General features: G+C 35.3%; 1 protein-coding gene across 2 annotated transcripts; it reads right to left on the reverse strand.

Moving 5' to 3' along the window:
• Window positions 1–5,567: 5,567 nt before the first annotated feature.
• LOC131159774 (large ribosomal subunit protein eL30-like) lies at window positions 5,568–17,809 on the reverse strand. Of its 2 annotated transcripts, none has more exons than XM_058114938.1 (6): window positions 17,615–17,809; window positions 17,465–17,511; window positions 17,272–17,377; window positions 17,005–17,106; window positions 6,146–6,214; window positions 5,568–6,032 (listed from the first exon to the last, which is right to left on the reverse strand). In XM_058114938.1, exons 2-6 carry the CDS (start codon window positions 17,483–17,485, stop codon window positions 5,992–5,994), a joined length of 339 nt encoding a protein of 112 aa, XP_057970921.1. In that variant the 5' UTR covers window positions 17,486–17,511; window positions 17,615–17,809; the 3' UTR covers window positions 5,568–5,991. The 2 variants fall into 2 exon arrangements, with proteins under 2 accessions (XP_057970921.1, XP_057970922.1); XM_058114939.1 differs by having other exon boundaries at window positions 17,465–17,521; window positions 17,615–17,747.
• Between the last annotated feature and the right edge of the window lie 1,788 nt (window positions 17,810–19,597).

Below are 19,597 nucleotides of genomic sequence, written 5' to 3' on the forward strand. Positions count from 1 at the left end.
TTTCCCTGGGTGACTGTATGTCATGATTTAACCCCTCATGACAAGGTTGTGCGGCCCGAAGGCGTGAGCTATCCTAACTGGCCTATCAAGGTAAGTCAACTGAACTTCGACAGTTTGATCGGCCCCCTCAATCCATATCTGATGGAGAGTCTGTCCCGATGTGGGCACGATCGACCTCATACCACTTACTATCTGAGTAAAGTGGTTGCACTCTGAACTGAATGTCTATAGCTACGGTACCATACTCTGCTGTCTAATCCATCAGGGTCTGATACTATATAGGTAGCTAATATCTGTAATATACTACTTTTATTATGGTTTCTAAAATAACCATAACCCTATAAAGTGTATCTGAAAATCTAAATAAACTGTCAGATATTTCGATTTAATATATATATATCTGAACTACTGTCTAAATAACTAAATTCCAAGGCATTATGGTACTATAAAACATAATATTCTGGAACCACTGAGAATGATATTTCCATGGTATTTCTGTTAGCAAACTGTAAACATAGTGTTCATAATACATATTAGTACAGTACTATTATATGAATAACTCATGCCACACTAATAAATATTAATATTATTAGGCTCTGAAAACTGTCTATTTAGTTTAAATAATAAATTAATACAAGCATATAATTTGTACTGAAATCATATATAGTTGTCTAGCATAGTATGTTTCCCTTACCTGACTATTGAAAAACCCTTATTGTATACTGGTCCAACACCTGCAGGGCTTCCTACTCAACACCCTGAAAAATACCTTCGCTAGAACATAATATCATTATTTCTTTGTCTCCATCATTTCCTACAACTGTCAGAAGGCCAAAAACTGAATAAAAGACCTTACCCTGATTCTGGGGAAAAATTCGACTCGATCCCACCAACGATCCGCCCCAGCAGACTTGAAGAGAACTCCACCAAGAGCGTCGTGGTGGCCACAGATCGTCAATTCGACGTCTGACGGGGCCGAAATTGAAGAAAGAAAGGAGAGGAACCATAGGAGAGAGAAAGAGGGACAATGACGTTGAATTTCTGCATTTAACCGAGGCTTTGCACTGTTTATACTGCGGCCTTTGTTGACGAGTCACGTCATCTCGTCGACGAGGTTACGAAGAAGGATTGTCGATGAACACTATCTCCTCGTCGACGAAATTCAAAACTTGAACACAATCTCTCAGTATCTTCTCGTCAACGAGGCCCTCTTGTACTCTCATCGACGAATCCCGTGCTATTATCATACTACATTGATCAAATGCTGTAAAACTGTATTTTATATATATATATATATATATATATATATATATATATATTACTTTGCATTTTACCTGGAAATCTATATGACACGATTTGAGCCCTCATGACAGGGTTGTGCAGCCCATAGGCGAGACTTAACTCTGGTTGGCCTACTAGGTAAGTCACTGTACTTTACACTATCTCAGCCCGACCAAACTGCATCCTCTCCTAAGCACGGGACTGGTTGCTACCTCGTCAAACCGGCCCCCTCAGCCCAAACTAGGGAGTGTCATCCTCTTCGAGCAGGGTTTGACGGCACCCACACACTATCTGAGATATATGGTTGCACTCTATTCTATATATAGCAACGGTACCGTGCTCTGTATCTGTATATGGGATCTAATATTGTATAAATATATATACTATAATTATCTTTACTGTTTTCATCATGTTTCCAAAATAACCATAACACCATAATTATGTGTAGTAAATACTGTAATAACTGTATAACATAACTGTAACATCATGATGCTAGAACTGTATAATATGTCTGTATAATCTATCTGTATAAACTGTCTGTATAACTGAGTGTTATGACATTAGGAGAACATAACATTCTATAAAATATTGTAACATACTAAACTGAATGAAATCTGTATATATATTTATATCTGTCTGTTAAATATATATCTAAATCTTTATATACTGTATAACATGACGTACTAAAAAAAAAAACTGTATAAATTCTATATCAGATAAAATATCTATTTAGGCCACACATACATTAAAACTCTTATTCTGTAAAACTGAATAATAACTGAAATACATGCATATACATAAAATCTCTGATAATATAATAAAAACTCGTAGCATAGCATATTTCCCTTACCTGATCTATGAAAAGTCTTTACTGTACTCTGACCCTATACCCACAGGGTTTTCCACTCAACAACTTGAAAATCACATCCCCTAGAACAAAATATTGTTATTTCTTCGCATACTACATTTCCTATAATTTTAGGGAAAGCAAATTCTGAATAAAATGTCTTACCCTAAGATTGAGATGAATTTCAAATCACCTCCACCAATGATCCGCTCCGACCGACTTGTAGAAAACTTCCTTAGGAGTGTCATGGTAGCTTCAGATCGTCGATCCGACAAGAAACGGGGCCAGAAACAAAAAGAGAAGGGGAGAGGGGCGTAAAGAGAGAAACAGAGGGTTTCTTGCGCAGATTTTCGCGTGAAAATTTGGGTTTTTAGCTATTTACAGCCCCGAATTCATCGACGAGACATGTCATCTTGTCGACGAATCCTTAACGAATTTTTTCGATGAACCTTCCTTCCTCGTGGACGAATTTCAGACTGCCAAAAACCCCTCTCGGTATCTGCTCGTCGATGAGACGTGCCCTCGTCGACGAATCCCCTGTATTCGTCGACAAAGCCTTTAATATTTTCTTAGGTTATTACAGTTGGGGACATAGAGGGTATTTTGGAAAAAAGTTTAATTAAAATTAACCCCTGATTAGCGTTGTAAAAAATTGAGAACTTGAGAGGTTGGTCGGCCGATGCAAGGGCCAGTCGACCGAACACACATAGAATTTTGAAGTCAATTCTTGGGTTCGATTAGCTATAGGAGGCGACCAATCGGCTGGCCAAGGCATTTTGCCGAACCTTCGTAGGTTCGATCAGCCGAGACTATGGTTGGTTTGCCGAAAGGACAAGGCCGGTTCGCTGAGCCATTTTTAAAGCTCAGAGGCTGGTCGGCTGAGGCTTTAAGAATTAGGCCATAAATGAGGTCAAGAGGCCGAGCAATTATGTGTTAACAAGGACAGTCGACCGAGCAATTTAAAATAGATAAAAGAAGTTAGTCGGCCGAGGTAATATTGAGTATGTATAGTTCGGTTGACCGAGACTCTTTAAAAATGGATGCTTTGCCATGTTTTGTCCTTAAACTTTGTCAACCGTTTATGGCATTTTCCTTTAAAGGGTTGTGGATCCTACGGTCAGTTCCATGATCTTTGAGTTTGAGCATTTAATTCTTATCATGCATGAGATGCAAATATTATAATCCAAATAAAGAAACTAAATGCAATTACAATTGAGATAAACATTCTCTTCATGTTTCTTCTTTACTCCACTACCTTCATGGAATACACCAGATAATGCAGACTTCATGTTTCTCTTGGCTTCCATGTCCCTTTACTCTTATGTACGTGCCAAAATGTAAACTTGTTCAAGCACTTAAAACATACATAAGATTCTTGTGCTTTGTTAGTATCAAAATAGGGATCGGACTCAAAAAAGTCAATAGTAATAAATTTATTAACACTTTCATTGGAAGAAGTCATATATTAAGATTTATCATAAAAAAATATAAAAACAATGAAAAATGTATGTATTTATTAAAATTTTATCTATACTTTTATGTAAATATTAAAATTAATATTTCACATAATTTTAATTTTCCTATCATATGATTTCATATATTTTACAAAGTTATTTAAGTGGTGTCATAGTAGTATCTCATATCTATGTTTATATTTCCATATTTTGAATAAAATATAAATTTTATAAAAAAAACTTTGAGCATTAATACTTTAATATTTGCAAAGTAAATTGTGATAATATATAGTTTGTTTTGAAATATATATACACTATATATATGAATTTCAATAAGATTTTAAGAGTTGTAATATTATGATTTCATCTATGTATGATACACCTGAAATTGATAGGGACGCTGATAGGGTTGTACAGTTATAAGACCAACATTTGATATCGCGCATAACTGCTTTAAAGTTACCTATAACCCCCCTAAGCTTAATCGTACGGTTATAAGATAGCTACTATTGATGTCTTGTATTACCTCCCTTAAGTTACCTATACCCCCCCCCCCCAAAAAAAAAAAAAAAACATAATGACACACTCATAAATGTCAAGTTGAAGGAAGTTTTGCCTCCACCACTATAAAAAGGGATCATAGGAGGAGATAAGCATCTTATTCTCACTCATACTCGCTCTTTCTATTGTTGCAATTCATAACCTCTCATTAATCCCTTACTTAGGTATCAGAGTGATCCCCTGGAGTACACCCTGGGTGTTCCAAACTGTTATTATTTTATTCCTTTCAAGTGGCCACAGTCGAAGGACAGTTCAATAAAAGCTATTTGATTTTTTGTAACAACAGGTGGAGCCGTTTGTGAGAACCCTTGGGAGGTTTTCTATCCTTGACCATGACCACAAGAAGGAGTTAGACTAATCTGAATAGGAAGAGTCTAGAGAACTTGGGTGAAGCGGCTAAGGAAGGGTAGGAAGCAATTTATAGGCTCATAGAGTGCGAACCCAAGTGACGAGAACCCCAATGGCGCAAATCCCAATAATGAGAATCCCAATGGCGTGGATCAAAATGCCTAAACCAACAACGACCCATATAATGAGCACTGCTTATGTAGCCTTAAAGACATGCCCATTTGATGAGCATAGCTGATGAGGCAACAAAGGAATGAGCACGACTCACCAATAATGGCTCATTTGATGAGCACAACTCATTAGGCAACAAATGAGTAAACACGACTCATCCATAATGACCCATCTGATGAACATAACTCATAAGACACAAAAGAGTGGACGCGACTCACCCATAATGATCCATCTGATGAGCATAGCTCATGAGGCTCTGAAAAACTTGACCACTTGATGAGAACAACTCATGAGGCAACAAAGGAGTGAGCATGACTCACCCATAATGGCCCATGTGATGAGCACAACTCATGAGTTGTGCATAAGCTACAATAATTTTGCTCTTGGATCCTTCCTCTACTATAATAAAATTCAATATTTTGCAAGTACCATAAGCTACAATAATTTTGCTTTTACAATTTGTCACATCACGTATTATTTTATCTAAAGAAAGAATGAGCTTGGGAGGTCCTAGAATATATATCTTCAATGCTTAAAATAAGATATTTGAAAAGCTTTCAAGGATTGATTTCTCATAGCCTATATGATAAGCAATAGTACTTTGTAGAAAAAAATTTCAGGCAAATTTGGAGTTGCATTTTCCGTAAGGTTTACATTTGCACGGATACAAAACTCTGTGCAACGTGTAGCACTAGATTTGCACTATGTTAATAGATTCATATATCGTATAGATGGTCACTATTAGCATCAGACATCAGTTGAGTGCATGGAGCAACCTATTAGTTACCTTATTTTAGTTGTGTATATTATATGGAATTTTCTTCTGTGAAATGACAAAAAAAACCCTATTATTATTATTATTATTAACAGGAGCATCCTATTAGATACCTTATTTTGGACTTGAATTTGTCACTAAAAGGGAGTGATATAAATGTTAAATTATTCCACATAAATTCAAATTCAAACCCTAAAATTCATCTTTCCAAACACTATCTAGTAGCAACTTAAAAGGCATTTCCTAAAGGGGCTATCCTAAATCCATCTGTTCGGACATTCCCTTCCCTCCCCTTCACCTCCTATTTTTCCCCGCAGGTCTATGCTCACAGTAAGCAAGGGATAGGTTTTTCTCTGATTCCCACAAATCTAGCAGTGAATAAAACAGACACGGGTGCCATCATGAATGAACACCAAACAAGGTAATAACAAACCAAAATGGAAAATGAAATTGAGAAGGTATAATGTCTCTCAGAAAGACTTGGGGAATTAAAAACCCTAATGTCACATGAAACTTGGAAGATTCCCAAGAGGCATACGTCCAACTCGCTTTGCTCAATGATCGCCCGGAAGTGATTTGATGATATCAGAATCACCTGCAAAATTTTTATAAACAATGTTAATTCCTGGTGCCATCATCAGTTGGTTTTTAGTTTTAGAACAGGATGATGCTAGTTTAACCAGAAGTATATATATATAATTTGAATACCGGGATCAATAATGCTGAGGCAAGAGACCCGGAAATACTTCCCACAAGCTGTTCCCAAATCAACATTGTCTGGAAAATAAACGCAGAGTCATTTTCACATCATTAGAAAAGTATTTGCACAAAAATTAGCCGAGTAATTGCCATAAAAATATCAATCAAATTTAACTTCTGCAGTTTGAATGTTCATTTCATAAATTCTTGCTAGGCATGGCAAAATAAAAATTTTGCTTAGCTGGCCTAATCTTGAATACAAAAATGAGTAACAAATGTCTTTTCCTCTCTGAGATGTGAGAATGTCCTTCCCTCCCCCCCTGGATCCCACTCTCTCTCATCCTCTCCTCTGCCATGTATAGCACCATCAATTCTCATCTTCATTGATGCAAGGTCAATCATATTTCTCCAAAGAGATTGCTGGCAGTCAGTGAAGATGAAGAGAATCACTAGCAGGAACCAGATCATGATTCTCCTGTGCCATTCCTATTTATATACTCCATGCATGCATGCATGCATGATAAACAAATAATTTTAGGAAAGAGAAAGGAAAATAAATACAATGAAAGAGAAAGGAAAAACAAAGGAATAGCCATGAGCAGCCCAAAACAAGGACACCAGGGAAACCACTTTGCTCCATACCAACAGGCATCAACCCCTACTTAAAATGGCATTCCTCTCTAGCCAAATACACCAGGACATGGAGTCATCACCAAAGATCCAAACATAAAAAGCATATGAATTTAATTACAAAAGTGCTACCTTCCAATTCTTTCTTAGATCAGAATGCAACAAACCTCCCAAAAAAACTGAGAGTGCACCCAAAAGAAAGCAAAGAAGATCACACCATGCCATTATAGCCGTGAGCAGGTTGAGTAGCTCTAACAATTCTTGCGCCCTATGATTGACAAGGTCCAAAGAATGGCAAAAACTGCTGCACTCCAAAGAGCTCTACCAACGCCTCCACACTAAACCAGTAAAAGCACCTTCTGCACCACACCCACTCTTTGCCTACATAAGAATTGAGGGCACTCCAAGGCTGTGTTGCCAGTTGCCACCTTGCAATGCACAAAGAGATAAGCATTCATTTCATTGCATTCACGCGGTGGACGCCTCCGTTGTCTCCAGAGGCAGCGTGAAGCAGAGGTCCAATCCTGTTGGCCCCAGACTTGTCCACCACCAACTTTGTTTGCACATGAACACCTTCTTCACCTCATCGAATGTGCTCTCGTACAGGTAAGTTATGGTGGTGGCAGAGTAGATGATCAGAGCCCGCTGGTGCCGTCTTTCAACATGGACTTCGTGATGTCTAGTCAGGATCATCCCATCGTGATGCCCTCTAGGCCCAGGTAGTAGAATGAAAAGAGGGTTGGTGATGGCCAATTTGGAGGATTTCAGGGTGATGGAGGTGGTGCCACTGATTAGGAGGGAGATTTTCTTAGAGGCATCATCTATGGTGGTGAGGCAATGGGAGAATTAAGAATTAGTAGGAGTTGGTCTTGGAGGTGTCATCTATGAAGGATTGATTTGGGTGGAATTGGTGGATCCATACGTGCAGGATACGGTGGATGTTGAGCAAAGAACGACTCCACAGGTTTCGAACGGCAAATTTGCGGAAATAATTTTTTTTTTACAGTGTTAATTATTTGCCACTCACAAGGGAGGTATGTGAGATTTTAATAACTTCAGGGGAGGTCCTTGTATTTTTGACAAATTTCAAGGGAGGTGAGTGTCTTTGCCCAAAAAAATTCTAAGTGGAGGGCTGATTAGTAAAATTTCAAAATGCCTCAAAAGGCTGTGTTGTAGAAAATCACATTCTTTTTGTTCATACAACATGCTTATTTATTTATTATTCATAATAGTGATGAGGTTTAATTATGTCATAGAGAACAGTGCATTGCGCATATTACTACACTTGCTCGCATAGGGAAGAATTCCAAAATGCAATTGAAAATAGAAGGAACCTCAGTGCAAACAGCAGGTAGTAAAAGGTTTACTGGCACACACCAATGCTGCACCACCTTTCCTAAATGTGAGCTCCAAGACTTTAACCCAATAGCTCTTCTCATAATGTGTTCTTTATTTTTCTTTTTTTGATTAGCAATCCCTGAACTTAAAATATGCAGTGCTTTGTATAGAAATCATTTAGACCAGAAAATAATAATAATAATAATAATAATAATAATAATAATAGAGTTAACAAATTTTGGAATCTAAATGATCAAAGGATCGTCAATCTTTCTACAAACTAATTTATTAAAATTAACATCAATATTTACGAAAGCACAAAATAACCTATGCCACTTTAACACTCCTCAAGGTGAATGTTGCGAGATGGCTCTCTGTGAAACCCTCCTCTTGCTCTCTCTCTCTCTCTCTCTCTCTCTCTCTCTCTCTCTCTCTCTCTCATGGGCTGAGATATGGCTTCAACAGTAGAAGGCGATGAAAAATTGTTTGATTCAAATTGAAGGAAAGACCATCGATCTGAGAATCAATGAGAGATCCCTCGTTAGTTCACGAGAACAATATTTCTTGTAATAGATGGGTAAGATTCTCCAAAAGGCTGTAAGTTGGTTTACTGATGCTATATCAATTTTTGGTAGTATGGAAAGAGGTTCTCAAAGGGTTCGTCTTGGAAACATACAGTACTAGCTGTTGATTTGATGGACAAAGGTGGGAAAATTTCTGAAGTTAGGACAGGGGTGGAAAGGTAAGCAGTATTTGGTCTTCGTCCCTGGCGGCACTAAATGTGATAATGGCGAAGTTTTGCAAAATCTGAAGGTAAAGGTGAAGCAGGCCCTTAGGCTCCCAGATCATGGAGTCCGTCAATTGGTGTCGGAAGGGAAGAGAGGCAAAGGCGATGGTTGTAGAAGTTGTATCCAAACATGGAAGCATAGGGTGGAGTATGGGGAAGGCACAATTTGTTTTCGGTGTGGGGGTGAGTTGCAATTGAAGGAACCTGTAGTTTCGTTGCTGGAAATCACAGCTGATTGATTGGAGAATGTCCAGTCAGTGCATCTAGGGTTTTGAAAGAAACTACAAAGATAGCATAGGCAGCTACGGTTGTGCTTGGCAAAGATAAGGAGAAGAATTTTAGGCCGGGATGTTTGGTTTTCTTTTTTTGGACCTGGGCCAGGTAATTCAAAAAGGAGGAGCTTCTTTTTTAACCAAGCTGGGCCAATTAATTGAAGAGGCCCATAGTCTTGGTAAAAAGGATTCGAGCCATTTTCCGGAAACAAAGGAGGCTTCTTTTCATGAGTCAGTCTCAGTTGGGCCATTCTTTTGAACAGGTCCATTGTTTGAATATTGCTGATAGAGCCCAACAGGCTGATACAAATATTCTATATGTTCAATTTTCAAATAAGGCACAAGAGGACTCTTACGCTGGTATTTTTAGTAAACAAGATTGTTCGTCCGGGAGACTGAGGGATTTAAAAGCATCACTGGCAAGATGTAATTTAAGAAAATCCTCAGCTGGAGCAACAGCTAACAGAAGTTGGAGCACAAAGGGTGGGAGTTGACGAGCACCCTGCATTTCAAACCCAGTTTTCTCCTATTAACGGGTGTAGACAGCCAAGGGACTTGTCTTTGAATCAGAACCCAGGCACAAACCCTGTCTTGCAATGCTAATTTCCTAAGCAAACTCATGATGATTAATAGGGTCCTCAATTTTCCTAAGAAAGATGCAAGAGTACCAAAAGGATTTGAAGGGAAGTGATGGTAAAGGAAAGTCTTATTCCAAGCAATTCTGGAACTTTTGTTGATGATTCTATTCTTTTAGCGGGACAAGATTCCAGTAGTAGAAAAGACCTCAAGTCGGTTTTCTAGTGTGGTAACAAAGGATGAGGTCTTATAAAAAATCATGATTCTTGTGAGGTCCAGAGTCAGGGAAACATTGTCAGTTTGGGAGTGCATTCAGGGTTTATGCTCGTTGGAAAGAAAAAATGAGGAAAAAGTTTGAAGAAACGAGAGCTACTTCTTCTGAGATAACAAGAAATGTTTTAAGGAGAGATGCAGGAGGTAATATTAGTATACTGGAAGAATCACTTAACTAGAAGGGTTGGACCAGTGAGGGGTTGAGTCGCTGCAAGGGAAAAAAAAAGGGAGATTTTTCAGATAATGACAGTGGGACATCAGTGATTTTGATTGTGATGAGGGTTTGTTTTTAGATGAAATTCAGGAACAGTGTGGTTATGTTTCTGATTCATCTGATAAACTTGGTGATTTAACATATGAGGGCCACCTCCTCTATTGGAAGGATCAGAGGGAATTAGTATTTTTGAAAATGACTGTCAGAAAGAAAAGCAATTGGGAAAAGATGGAATTTCGCCCTTCCCTATACAGGAGGTTTCTAAGGAAAATCTTCAAACTTAACATTTGTTGGATGAATTGGGCTAATGCATGTCAGACTGCAAAGGAAAAGAAATTGGATGGATGCTGGTACATTTAAGGTTAAGAAGGGTCAAGAGGGAATTAACAAATTTGAACTATTCAGTAAATTATGATGGGAAGGGTTTGACGAGGGGTTCCCTGAGGCAATGTGTGTAGTTTATTTATTTATTTATTTTTTATATATTTAGGAATTCTTGTCCTCTCCTAATATATTATCTTCTTCTATCAAAAAGCATATAGACATATATACATATATATATATATATATATATATATCAATAATTACGAAAATCATTGCATAACCAATTGCCATGCTTACCAATTCCATGGTATTAATAAGTTCCACCAGAAAACATGAATTAATATTTCAAATACCCCTCACAAGGTACCCTAATGGTAAGGGTGATCTTTAGGGATAGACATAAACTCAGAAGGGTTCAACTTCTCACAGATCAACTTTGTATATAAATGAATACTTGTTGTGGTGCTATGTATCCCAAAGGTAGATGGGTCAATTAACAGTAAGGCCCCTCATTATCAAAACAGTTCAAATACTAAATCACAATACACCAAGCCTCAAAAAAATTAAAAATAAAACAAATAGACACAATAGCCAAAAGGCCCAAAAAAAATACCCTTCATCAATATACTGAGGAACTTTAAAATCTGCAAACATGAAAATCGAAATGGAAACAATTTTATGAAAGAGAACATATATAAAAAATAGGGCGTCCCCAGACCACAAGGCCCCCTGCTTTGAGAGGGTAGGGGGAGGGTTGTCGCAGTGTATGCAGCCTTACCCCTGCTCTTATGCAGAGAGGCTGTTTCCTTGGACTCAAACCTGTGACCAGCCGTTCACAAAGGAGCAACCTTACTATTAATCCAAGGCTTGCACTAGAAAGGGAAATAAATACAATAAAAAACAAAAAGAAAAAAGGAAAAACAACGGAGAACAAGGAATCCTCTGAGAATACGAAAGAAGCAGAAAAAAGAAAAAGAAAACCACAGTAAAACACTAATAGAGGATGACAGTCAAAACTCTTTGCAAGTCTGCCAAAGAAACATTTGTTAAAAAACCATGAGCAGCATGCCACAAAGACACAAGGGAAACCACTCTCCCCATACTGAGTATGAAATATTAACCCCCTTAAAAAATTGACATTCCTCTCTAGCCAAATACACCAGGTAATATCATGTAAAGCATTGCGCAACAAAGCTTTCCTCTCCTTTCCAATACCATGCCCTCAAAAAAAAAAATACAGGAAGCATCAAGAGGAGGAGAAACCCAATGCTCCTCAATAACAACTATCTATTCGAAAGAGCTTCTCCCACCCCCCCCCCCCCCGCCCGGCCCCCTAAAAAAAGGACACAAACATCAAGCAGGAATGTCTTGTTACGTTTCTGTTTCTGGAAAATCATTAGTATTGATTTTATCAAGGATCACTCATTCATATAATTTCATGTGTACAGGGAAAAAAAATTTGTAGTTTTCTTCATATTTTTTTCTGTAATTTTTTTCATTTTATGTTTTCCGTGATGCAATAATTCTCTTCTTTTAAATCATTTGGATCCATTTTTTTTTAAATAAAAAATTTGAGATGCTTCTGTAAAAACCTTCTCCTATAATGATCAAATTTTTTCCATAAAATTTTAGTGCTCTCAAAGAAAAACCTTTTATAACAGAGGCACCAATCATGATATCATGATGGTGACTTCAGGCACACCAAGTCCGATCCTGCAAGGTATCAAACTCATAACATTCAACTTGGCTCATCACTAACTTCTGTGCTGCAAATTTTTGTCCTGTTATTTGTCAAATTGGAGAATTTTTCATAATGTATTTCATTTTTCTATATATTTAGGATTTCTGATATCCAAATGAGCTCACAATGTTTAAAGGGCCAAAATAGTAAAAATGTTCATTTCAAATGTCTAAAAAGAAAAATTACCAAATAACTTAACCTATTCAATGTTCAATGATTCAAACTAGCTCCAAATCCAGCTGTTTCAAAGTTCAAACTAGTACTTGAAAGTTAATGTTTAATTTTACCAACCAATGCCCAAGTTATCACAATAGAGAAGAACAAGCACTGATAGAAATAGCATAAGCTTGGGATGCCATTCTATTTGCAAATGCAAATATGAGGGGGGGAGATTTTTGAAACAAATTTGAAACAGAGCGCTGATCCATCAAATTTCAAAATGCCTCAAAAGGTTGTGCTGCAGAAATTCAAATCACATAAATCTTTTGTCCATATAAAATGCTTATTTCATTTTCTTTCACAATAGTGATGACAGAGCTGTATCTTTTGCATATTTTTAAGAATAAAGAAATTATGTTACTATGCTCACCTGCATCAGAAAAAAATCTTAAATGCTATTGAAAATAGAAGGAGCCCTTCCAAGGCAAAATTATTTCAGAATCATTATCAAGGACCACTCGAAGTGTTACACACAAATATACAATATACAGATGGTAAAGGTCACATACAAATGTTAATCCCACCCCTTTCTAAATGCGAAGCACAAGACTTTAACCCAATAGTCCTCCAAAAGAAAGTTTTTTTGAACTGTAAATAGACCTTTTATCTTCTAATAGGGATTTTTTAGGAATTCATTCGATAGTTTTTGAATGTGCTTATTATGTTTCCTCCCTTTTTTTTTTTCAATCTTGATTAGCAATCCTTGAACTTAAAATGTCTAGTGCTATATATACAAAACATTTAAACCAAAATAAGAACCACATCAAAGACAACAAATTTTGAAATCAAACTTATCAATAATACAATTTTGGGTCAATCAAGGATCATTTATAACCACTTATGCAGAAGTGCTTTTAAAAAAAAGTGTTGAAAGTTAAAAGTGGTGTTCGGTTGTATTTAAAATAAGTGAAATTTGGAAACTTACTTTTAATATAGGGTACAATATAATTATTTGTAAACATATTTTAAATTTAAAATACTATTATTTTTTAATTAACAATTTCATTATAATTATTTTAATTATTTATAATGAAAATTTAAATATTTTCTATTAAATAAATAATATAAGATTATTATTTTAAAATTTTAATTAATAATAACCTTGTAATTAATGTATATTTATAACATATTACTGTCATATTAAATTATGATAAAAAAATATTATTATTAATTTAATTAATAAATACTTCTTGTTCAATCCAGAATTGATTTAAAATAACTAATATTTATTTTAAAATATATTTTAAATAAAATTATTAATATTTTTACAATTAAAAATTTAAATCTTAATTATATTAATTTTATAATTTAAATTTTAACTAACAATAATCTTGTAATTAATGTATATTTATAATATATGATTAAGGCATTAAATTATGTTAAAAATAGTAAGGTAAAAGGCATTCACCTTCCCCGAGGTTTGTCCAAAAAACAAGGACCTCCCTTGAGGTTCTTAAAATCCCACATACCTCCCCTATGAGTAATAGATAAATAACACCATCAAAAAAGAAATATTTGGACAAATTTGCACTTCGAAACTTGTCGTTTCATTTCTAGCCATCAAAATTTATCCTACCCTCTTTAGATGGATCCACCAAGCTTCACACTTTGAGGAAGTCTCATATGATAAGGGAGCCCATATTTCAACAGGTCAAGGTCGTGGGAGTTGAGAGAGTAGCCAATCACTTGTTAGAAGCATCTATTGTCGGAGTCGCACTAGTGTCCCCTAGTGGTGTTGTCATTCATGACATTTTCTGCATGAGTTTGTTGGGTGGTCCTCCACTGTAAGCATGGTTATTAAAATCGTGATGTAGATTGTACGATCATATGATTCTACAATTTCGTAACCCAAATGATCCAAGTTGCAAAAAAAATCGAAATCAAGTAGAGCCGTAAACAAATCGGTAGAATCATAGAATCAAAATCATAGAATTGTATAAGTAGAATCATACAAATCCTATTTTTTTTACCTGGATTGGGATTTTTTCCCTTTTCTGGACTTCAATAATGTGGCCCAATACATATTCTTATTCACCCAAAGGCCTGAAAATGGGTTTATGTTTGGTCCAAAGTCTTCTAGAACAGGGGCAAACTGGCTCCCAGCCTCCCATCAATGAACAGATTCAGCAGAATCTGCACTTGACTTCCCTGGAGTTCGACACCTCAGTCCTCTACTCATTGAAATTCAGCAACCCAGTACCTGAATTTCTCTCCTGTTCGACAACCAGAGAGCCCCCCATCTGGTGACTAGCGTTTGATCAAGCAGCAGCTAGCAGTCTTGCTGTTTGATCTACAGTTCTTTGGTGTTCAACAACCAGAGTTCCTGGGGTTTGACAAAAACTCAGCCCTCAGTCTTCCATCTTTGGTGGTCAACAAGAACACATCAGTCCTCTTCAACACATAGTTCTTGTTTGATCAGCAGCAGCCAAGGAAAGATCCAATCCAGCAGGCTCAGCAGAGCTGCAGAGGTATGCTTTGAAACAAATTTTTTGCTTCTTGAAAAGACTCAATAGCGAACACTGTTTTTCTCCTCCTCCTTTTCTTGCTCTTCTTATTTTTCTTCATTTTATTGTTCAAACTTTTTATTGTATTTTTAACTTCTTACACTTAGTTACTAACCAAGCTTTGAGGCTTAAGACTGGTCGTAAAGTTCCACATATAATTTTTTAATATTTATTTTACATTGAAAGTAGAATCTTACGATTCTCAATCTGATTCTACGATTCGAACATGCAGACCCCTCCAACGATCCCACTTAGAATTCCGATTCTGACAACCTTGGCTGTAAGCCAGAGGCCTGTGTGTGGGACAAATATTGTGAGGCCCTAAATGACGTCATTTTTGAAAAATGCAGATGACCCTCCACTGCAAATCGGAGGCCTCTGCACCCATGCAATCTTTTCTGCCTTTTGGACTCTCCCTCAGTGAGGAGTGTTGCAAGTCCTAAACAGCCCACTCTGGCAACCACTTCTTTGCTCCTCTCTTCAACCTCCATTGCACCAACAAGGCCGCCGCCAGCAACGGCACCCATAGTGTGAGAAGAAAACTTTATTAATTCTTCTAAATTTTTGTTAAATATTAGAAATTTAAGGACATCCAAAAGAAGGATGAGGACAGGGGGCATAGAATGCAGGGACAGCTGGAGCTAGTGGATAGCTTCAACAGCAACTGGAGGATTGTGGGTAAAAGCTGTATGCGATTTACGGGAAGAAGGTGGTCTTTGTCTTTTCACAAACCTCAAGGGAGGCGAGTGTCTTTTCACCCGAAATAGTATTAATAACTAAATTAAATTTTTTGTTTATTTAATGTTAATTTAGATTCATAGATGGTTCTTTCTATTCATTCTAGAATTTAATTATATTTTATTAATAATTAATAGGTTATAATGCATAATAGAATAACATATGATTAATTTTTAATTAACAATTTAATTAATGATTATGTTAACTGTTATTTTTATTAACATTTAAACATTTTTATTAAATAAAAATAATATACTATTATTTTTTGATTAACAATAATCTTGTTCTTAATTCTTAATTCTAAATTTATATTTATAACATATGATTATCATAATACTTTATGTTAAAATAATATTGTTAATTAAATTAGTATTTTTAATTTTAATATTAGTTTCAACTTATAGATGATTCTTCTTCTTCATTCCAAAATTGAATTATATTTCATTAATAATTAATATATTATAATACATAATAAAATAATATATTACTATCTTCGAATGTATTTTTTTAATTATAAAATACTCACTAAATTTTTTTATATTTACAAAATTAACCCCACCCATTAACAATGCCACTTATAAGTGGGCAAAAAACAATCTTAGATTGCTTCTCAAAATTCGATTAAATAATTCTCAAAAAAGTGGTTCTGGAAAAGCATTTTTTACAATAAGTGTTCGTTGAAATACAAGACAAATGTCACTTTTTTGTACGTGATCTTATTTTTAAGTGATAAGAGCTATAAGCACTTTTTTTTAAAGTGCTCCCAAACGGGGGGCTCAATCCTCCTACAAACTAATTTATAAAAATTATTTAGCAATATATCCTAAGATCATTGTGTAACCAATTACCATTACTATCAATCCCATTATACAAGCAAGTTCCACCAAAAACCATAAATTACTATTTCAAATACCCCCCAAAAGGTAGCCTAGTGGTAAGGGCAATCTCTAGGAATAGAGGTCAGGTCAGAAGGGTTCATCTTCTTGCAGATAAACTTTGCATTTAAGTGGATACTAGTATTTGTGGTTGCAGTGCTAGGTATCCCAAAGGTATATGGTCAATTATTGATAAGGCCCTTCATTACTAACATAGTCCAAGTACTAAATCACAACACATCAGGCCCCAAAAAAAAAGATTTTAAAATAAAATGAATCAACACACAATAGCCAAGAGGCCCAAAACAAACCCTTCATGAATAAAAAGAAGAACTTTAAAATCTGCAAACATAAAAATAGAAATGCAAACAACTTACTTCCATTATAATGGTGAACACCAATCTTTCCAAGCATCGCATAATACTCAATCTCAGATTTCCTCAGCGGGGGGCAATTGTTCGAAATAATTATAAGTTTCCCTGCCATTTCAAACAACAAAATATAAGAGAAATATTGCAGCATATAAAATGAAAACCATTGAAATCTGATCTTGTTACAAATAAAAGGAGTTACTTCGCCCAGAAATCGTAGGGAAAGAAAATGAGAACTCACAAACGCGAGGAGAAAATAACTAGAAGGCAAACCTTTGGAGCTTCTGAGAGAACGAAGAACTGTTTTGTAGCCTAGCGTGTACTTGCCACTCTTCATAACGAGAGCAAGCCTGTTGTTGATGCTCTCATGCGTCTTCTTCTGCAATCATCACAAAACAGAAAACAAACCTAAATACACAAGCTGTCACTATAAACGCCTACAGAAAGTTAGGGGAATAGATCGTACAGTTTTCTTGGCAGACACCATCTTTCCTGTACCTAGGGTTTACTTTCCTGGAAAATTCTAGGAGAAATCAGAGACGGAGAAGAAACTAATGCTTCGAAATGAAGTTCATGTTTTGAGATAAAGCATGCTTGGCTAACGGCAAGAGCTTACCTCTATTAGGGTTTGCGAGACCCGAGAGGTTGTCAAGTAGAAACCCTAGAGCCCGTGCTGCTCTGCCCTGCCCTGCACTGCCCTAATGAGCAAAGTATAAATTCTGTAAAACAAAAAAAAAAAAGGCTCCGGGGGACCAAGGATTTGCTCGGAACTGTCAAAAAAAAAAAAAAACAAACTTGTTGCAAATTGTCTATTTTATTTTTTTTATAATTCTCTTCTTATTTCATTTACAAGACGTTAACAACACGATCAAATTTCTAATAGTATAATAGAATTTTTTAAGTTTCGTTAGTATTATTTCAAGATAAGAATCTCTTCTTTTTTTTTAACATTTGTTATCGATATAACTTTAGTTTTTTTTTTTTATCAAACTATATTTATGTGTTAGTTATATCTCTTATCTTGAATATGTGTCATTAAATATTTTTATGTTGAAATATATGTGGAAATAACATTTTTATTTTAATATTTACCTAACTTTGAATTTTTATTTATTTTTCAAAGTGATTTTATGATGTCAAATCTCGCAAAACTTGAATTCATTGCCCTTGATATTTTTAAAAGAAATGATCTACCATGTATACTTGATACTAAGATTCACTTTAATGCTATGAATCTTGATAGTACAATTGAAGAAGGAAATCAAGCATCTCTGCAGGATCACGCAAAGGTAATAATTTTTTTTCGACACCATTTTCACGAAGAATGGGAAATTGAGTATTTTACTATTAAGGATCGATTAGTCCTTTAGAACAACTTGAATGAGAGATATGAACACCAAAAAACGGTAATTCTTCCAAAAGCTCGATATGATTGGATACACTTACGATTGCAAGATTTTAAAACTGTAAGTGAATATAATTCAATCTTATTCAAAATTAGCTCTCAATTGAAGTTATGTGCAAAAAAAATTACTGATAATGATATGTTAGAAAAAATATATTTAACTTTTCATGCCTCGAATGTGCTCTTGCAGCAGCAATATCGAGAGTGTAGATATACAAAATATTCTGAACTAATTTCTTATTTATTAGTGGCTAAACAAAATAATGTGTTTTTATTGAAAAATCATCAATCTCGTCCAACTGGTTCAACACTTTTCCTTGAAGTGAATGTGACTTTTTTTCAAAGTCGTGGACGAGGTTGTGGTGGTAAAAGGGGTCGTGGTAGGAAAAATTGTTGAACCCGTGATGATCATCTTTTAAAGCAAAGGTACTAAAAAGACTCAAAGGAAATTGACAAAGAATAAAGAAAGTTATGAACAAAATAACAAAAAATAAAATAATGACAATATTTGCTATAGGTGTGGAACAAAATGTCATTGGTCTCGAATATGTCACACTCCTAAACACCTAGTTGATCTTTACAAGACATCGTTAAAAGGAAAAGGAAAAAATGCTAAAGTAAATTTGTCTAAACCCATTGATACTAAGTATGAGTCTCCTTTGGATGTTGATTTTGATGTTTCTGATTTTTTAAAGGATTCTAGTGGCAAAATTAATCATTTGATTGAGGATGAAAATGTCTACTAATAAATTATCTTCATGCTTATGTTATTTTGAAAAATTAATTTATGCAATTTTTTAAAAGTTCTACATATAATATGCTTGGTAATATTTTGTTTTTTTCTTAACTCTTAAATTTTATTTTTTATTTACTAGATCATACAAAATAAACTTGATAAAATGGAGGATGACATATATGTTTGGTGGACAATGGCACGACTCACACAATTCTTCGTATTAAAAAATATTTCTTACAATTAACATTAGTTGAAATTAATGTTAATACAATATCTGGCTCTGCAAATGTAATAGAGGGCTCTGGAAGAGTTTATATTATGTTTCCAAATGGGACAAAATTGTATATTGATGATGTGTTGTATTCTAGTAGATCATGAAGAAATCTACTAAGTTTTAAAGATATACCTCCCAATGGATATTATGTTGAAACCAAAAATAAACGAGATATGGAAGATCT

This window comes from Malania oleifera, chromosome 7 (assembly GCF_029873635.1).
Source record: "Malania oleifera isolate guangnan ecotype guangnan chromosome 7, ASM2987363v1, whole genome shotgun sequence".
Classification (NCBI taxonomy): Eukaryota; Viridiplantae; Streptophyta; class Magnoliopsida; order Santalales; family Ximeniaceae; genus Malania; species Malania oleifera.

Coding starts and splice junctions, on each gene's coding strand:
- LOC131159774 (XM_058114938.1), bottom strand. CDS start 17,485: ATGGTGTCTGCCAAGAAAACT. Junction 17,107..17,271: donor TTCTCTCAGAAGCTCCAAAG/GTTTGCCTTCTA, acceptor TTGAAATGGCAG/GGAAACTTATAATTATTTCG. Junction 6,215..17,004: donor TGTTCACCATTATAATGGAA/GTAAGTTGTTTG, acceptor TTTATTTTCCAG/ACAATGTTGATTTGGGAACA.